At 35.4% G+C, this 5,537-nt stretch overlaps 1 protein-coding gene across 1 annotated transcript; it reads left to right on the top strand.

Annotated features, from left to right (window-relative positions):
* Window positions 1-1,791: 1,791 nt before the first annotated feature.
* Window positions 1,792-5,188, top strand: LOC145052891 (protein indeterminate-domain 12-like). The gene is made up of 4 exons (XM_079000809.1): window positions 1,792-2,041; window positions 2,187-2,530; window positions 2,733-3,132; window positions 4,048-5,188. Exons 2-4 carry the CDS (start codon window positions 2,326-2,328, stop codon window positions 4,994-4,996), a joined length of 1,554 nt encoding a protein of 517 aa, XP_078856935.1. The 5' UTR covers window positions 1,792-2,041; window positions 2,187-2,325; the 3' UTR covers window positions 4,997-5,188.
* Window positions 5,189-5,537: the final 349 nt, after the last annotated feature.

The raw sequence follows: 5,537 nt of genomic DNA, 5'->3' as shown, positions 1-5,537 counted from the left end.
AGGTAAAAACTCTAAGTTTCCCGAAAAAAAATTATTTTCAAAGAATAAAGATGACCGGATAATAGGTTACAATTGAAATGTCCCAGAAAACTTATGGATTTTATCAACCAAAAAAATTATGACTTTTGCTAATAAGCATGCATGTAAAACTTAAGATTTTTTTGGTATTGGTCCTAATATATTTGATGTAAGATATTTGGCACTTTTTATTATAATGTCTAATTATAGGTTTTATGTAATGGTTTTTTTCAGTATTTTTGGTGAAAAATAATTGGATTTGTTTAAATTTTTAATGATTTAAAAAAAACTGTTACCAATGGATTAGTGACTATGTCATGGAAAGTAAAAAAAGGTTGCCGGAAAGTAGTTCAACAAAGTCAAACAACTTAAAAGAAACTCCGTCGGAAATCCATCCGTAAAGGTGTATGTCAATAATCGGTTGCTAAAAATGTATGTCGGAATCCGTCGGAAAGGCCGTCGGTGATGTGATCAAACAAGGTAGAGAAGTTCAAAGAGTGTCCTCAGTAATTACGTTGGAAATCCGTCGTCTACTTACCCACAAGATGTTATCCCACAGAGTGGATTCCGTGAAATAACCTTTACGGAGGGAAAACCAACACAAAAGGCCGTAGGAAATGACCGCGTTTTTGTAGTAGTACGCTATGTGAATATCCTATTCGAATAAAAAAAAAACTGTGAACTTATTGGTGAGGGATAGTTCCGGCCCTCGCAATTATTAAAGGTTTATTATATTGAAGTTGACTCTTGACTTGCAGCTTGTCGACAAATCTTAAACCCTTACTAATATGAGATTCTATTGCAATCGTAAGTGCCAAATTATCCTCCATTTTTTTTACTCTACAATGATCATGGTTCCCGTTTATGTATTAATACCCTCAAATTCACTCTGGAAAATAACATTTTCAAGAAACGAATATGGCCATTGCAATTTTTTTTTCATAAACCATGAATTTCTTGAATTGCTAGTTACCTTTTAGGCTGATCAGTTTCACTGAGGCGTGGACCAGTATTTGTTCTAGTGCCTGAAGACTGTTTACATAGATAAAAAAAAATCCGTAAAATGAAATTATCTCTTGTAGTTCGGCATTGCTTGACCTTGCATCTCGTACGTCGGCCTGTTGTTAAAAAAAGAAAGAAGATTGGAAAATCTGGTACGTCAGCCTGACATCATTGATGTCACTCATTTTATCTTTCGAAAGCATCACACAAGACCGGCCAGTTAATCATAGTTTAGGCTACATATATAAATGTGTCCTTATTATGTATTTGATTTCATGCTACACTCCATGCAGTGTTACCTCTTAATTACTTCCTCACTATTCAATTTTATGCACCATGAATTGCTAATACAATCCTAAAGTGTTAACCATCACTTCTCACTTACCATCGAAAAAGCTCACTCCCCTAATTTAATTTAATATTACTCCCTTCAAAAAACATAATGTTCAATAAACCTAATTAGGGTTTTTTTTCTTCAACCTTTAGAAGGATAGAAAGGGTGACGGAAATGATGCAAATGGGTACTGGGTACTCATATATATACACATATATTTATGTATACAGGGGAAAACAAAGTAGTAATTCCCACAAAAAAGATTAGTAGATACCCCTAAAAGCAAAATCAATAATGCTAAGTAGTAATATCTCTAAATTCAGAAGAAAACAAAGAATAGGACAAACTTTTGTAACGTCAGAAACATTGCCTCTCTGCCCTCCTCCTCATGTTGCCTTTTTGGTTTCAGTTTGATGGGTTGGAGCTAGCTAGAAAGAGGTCCATCTTAAACATATCTTCTCATCCACATCTCTCTCTCTCTCTCTCTCTCTCTCTCTCTCTCTCTCTCTCTCTCTCTCTCTCTCTCTCTCTCACACACACACACACACACTTGAACTTTTTCACTACTTGTACGAATTTGGTTGTCTTTAGTTAAGGTATCTTAATTTGTACTCAAGTGTGTGGATTCTTGTGTTGAATCATCTTGTGGAGTTTGTTATTCTCTGGAGAAGTTTTTCTAACTGTCAGGTTTGAGCTTTTCACTTCTAATTGTTATTTGCAGCTCTCTAACTTATTCTTTGGTTCATCTAGCTACCTTTTGTAATCTAACCTAAAAAGAACGTCAACGAACCTGGACTAATCATTTGTTTCTTGTTCTTTTTTCTCCTTTTAGGGTTTCTCGTTGTTCAGATCTGTATGGTAGTAAAAAGTTGATCCGTCTTTCATCAGTTTATCTTTAATAAATAACACGAAACAAAGAAAAAATAAAATTCCAGTTCTTTAATTATTGAGATAGAGAGAGAAAGAAAGATATGAAGGGCATCTTTTTGGATGACGATATCTCAAATTTAACATCTGCATCAACTGAAGCAAGCCTATCTTCATCAAGCAACAGGAATGAAATTGGTACTATGTACCCTCCACCACAGATGCAGCAGACCTATGCTTCTGTGCCAATCACTACCACCAACCAAACTCAATCAAACAAGAAAAAGAGGAATCTTCCTGGCAATCCAGGTATAATTATTAGATACGTATATATATACTTATTACAAACTTTTATTAATTTCTTACTATTTAAAAACTTTTTCATAATTTCAAATATGAAGCATGCAGTTTTCTTTGTATCAAGAACCTGATAATTAATCATTTTTTCATAGAATCAATTTGCAATGTGTTTACAAAATACTGATACTTTCTATTTTTGGAATGAAAAAAGATCCAGAAGCTGAGGTGGTAGCTTTGTCTCCAAAATCTCTTATGGCAACTAACAGATTCCTATGCGAGATTTGCAACAAAGGGTTTCAAAGAGACCAGAATCTTCAGCTACATAGAAGAGGACATAATCTGCCATGGAAACTAAAGCAAAAATCAAAACTGGAGGTGGTAAAGAAGAAGGTGTATGTGTGCCCAGAGCCAAGTTGTGTGCACCATGAACCATCGAGAGCACTTGGCGATCTTACAGGCATCAAGAAGCACTTCTCAAGAAAACACGGTGAGAAGAAATGGAAATGTGAGAAGTGTTCAAAGCGCTATGCTGTTCAGTCTGATTGGAAAGCTCATTCCAAGATCTGTGGCACACGGGAATATCGATGTGATTGTGGTACCCTTTTTTCAAGGTAATAGCAACTAGTAATCAATATATACTTTTTTTTTTCTTGATAAAGGAAAAGATATAGAATCTAATAACAAAGAAACTCCAAGACCTTCACGAGGCCAACAGTAAATGACATAAAAAAGTACGTCGTAATTACTCTAATCATAGTTCAATTAATTAGTACAAGAATCTCAGTTTTTTTTTTGTCGACAAACAAGGGTTTTCAGAAATGCATCCTTAAAATCTTTAAGGCTTTTCGTATATGTACGTCTCAAGTTCAAACTCAAAACGAATTTGATTAACAGTGGATATGTCCCACGATCATGACATGGCACGTCTTCTCATGTATATGCGTCACCTCACTGCTTATTTGTAAGCTTATTTTTGAGGTGAAAAGACCAAGCATGTGAGCTGTTGTCGGGCATACTTATTTTAAATAAGATGCTATATCATATCACATGAAATTAACCTATTCCGTTGCAATACAAAACCAATTTATACTAATCGGTATTACACTTTGAACACATATATTTATGTATTGCAACTTACATTCTCTTAGTATAAATGATCTACACAACAAATGTAGGGAAATAACAAAAAGTTATCACCAAACATGCAATTTTATTTTTTAATATATATACTAGCTAGATGTGGCAGTTATTAAAGAAATTAATTAACTGTTCCATTTCCTCATAATGAAATTAAATCTTTATAATACACGCACACACTAGAAACTAAAAATGAATTTCTAATCTTACTATCAAAGTTCAGTCTGTACATATTAATCAAGATCACTAGACAAAACTTATCATGTAAAGTGATAGTTTGTTATTTTCACAATTTGCTAGAAATTAAAATATTTTTTATTTTTGAAAGTATAACTAATGATTCATTAAAATTTGTTCTTATTTGTTTGTCTTTTGGTACTCTACCACAGGAGGGACAGCTTCATCACTCATAGAGCCTTTTGTGATGCTTTGGCAGAAGAGACTGGAAGATCATCATCATCATCCTTAAACAACCTTCCTCTCCATTTACCTATCAATTTCCCACTCAAAGCCGAACCACATCATCTCCTCCAACACCCTCAACTGAACTTCAATGTTGGGTCAAGTAGTCCACATCATAATCATCAGTTACCATCATGGTTAGATCATCATCACCAACAACAAAACCCTAGCCCAAACAGTAGTAATCTTCACCTTCCTTCTCCTTCTTCTCACATGTCTGCCACTGCTTTGCTGCAAAAGGCTGCTCAGATGGGCGTAACCATGAGCAATCCTGCACCTCCACCTCCTTGCACAGCTCCTTCTGCTGCTGTCATTTCCATGTCACAACAACAACAGTCCATTATTTTAAGTGGGTCCCACCAAGCTCTTCAGCGTGATCACATGTGTGCACCTCTACTTTCGTCTCCTCCTCATCATCATCATCAAAATGCTTCTGCCCTAGCAAATTTGTCTGCAAGCGATAATCATCATGGGATGTTTGAAGCAAGTAGTGGGTTTCCTAACGTCAGCACTGGTTGCATGGACCAACTGCTTCACCCCAGTTCCTTGACATCTACAACCGTAGGGTCAACCAACATCCAGGAAGTCTTCAATGGCATGCTCAGTTCTACAAAAAAAGATCAGAATGGCTACCAGCAAGAGCTCTTCCCACAAGGACCAGCTTCAGCAGAAACGGTTTTGAACAAGCGTAAAGAAGGTGCGGGTCTAAACGATGAGTTGACGAGAGATTTTTTGGGTCTTAGAGGATTTCCTACTCCTACTGATCACCATTTTCTTAGCATGGCGGGTCTTCAACATGTGAACACTTCTTCACCTTATCATCAGCTGAATACGAACCAGAACCACAGTCAAAACCAAATACCATGGCAAGGTTAACTAGTTTGGATAGAGATGAAATTGAAATACCCATCATTTATGGTTCCCTTTTAGTTCTTTTCTCATAGCTAGCTAGTTTTTGCTTTTTAAACTTGTTTTTAGTAATGAACCATGAGCCCAGTTTTCAATTTTCTTGCATGGTTCCGGATTTGAAATATCTGAAAGCTATGAATGCTTCGAGTATTTCAAATATTACAGTTGTTCTACACTATGAGTAGTCCTGACAACTTTAAAGAAACAAAACATATATGGACAAGGGAAAGGAAAAGAAGTTCTTTTTGCTGTAATTAATAACAAACCACCACATGATCTAGCTATTTCTCTAATTATGCTGTAAATCAGAACAAGTTTATGCTTCAAAACCTTGTCATTTTTATAATTTTGCGGTCCAATTCTCAAAATATTATCAACTGGTTCAGTCCATTAATTATACCGCCTTTAAAAAAAAGTCTGCGATACTTTTTAAATGTACGTTCTAATTAAACTTCATGTTTGGGGATCAACTTCCTTGCTCTCAATAAATCATAGATTTGCTTTCGAA

The sequence above is a fragment of the Lactuca serriola genome, chromosome 5 (assembly GCF_051521515.1).
Source record: "Lactuca serriola cultivar US96UC23 chromosome 5, Lser_US96UC23_V15, whole genome shotgun sequence".
Classification (NCBI taxonomy): Eukaryota; Viridiplantae; Streptophyta; class Magnoliopsida; order Asterales; family Asteraceae; genus Lactuca; species Lactuca serriola.
Note: the sequence above shows the minus strand (reverse complement) of the source record. Positions and strands in the feature narration are given on the sequence as shown.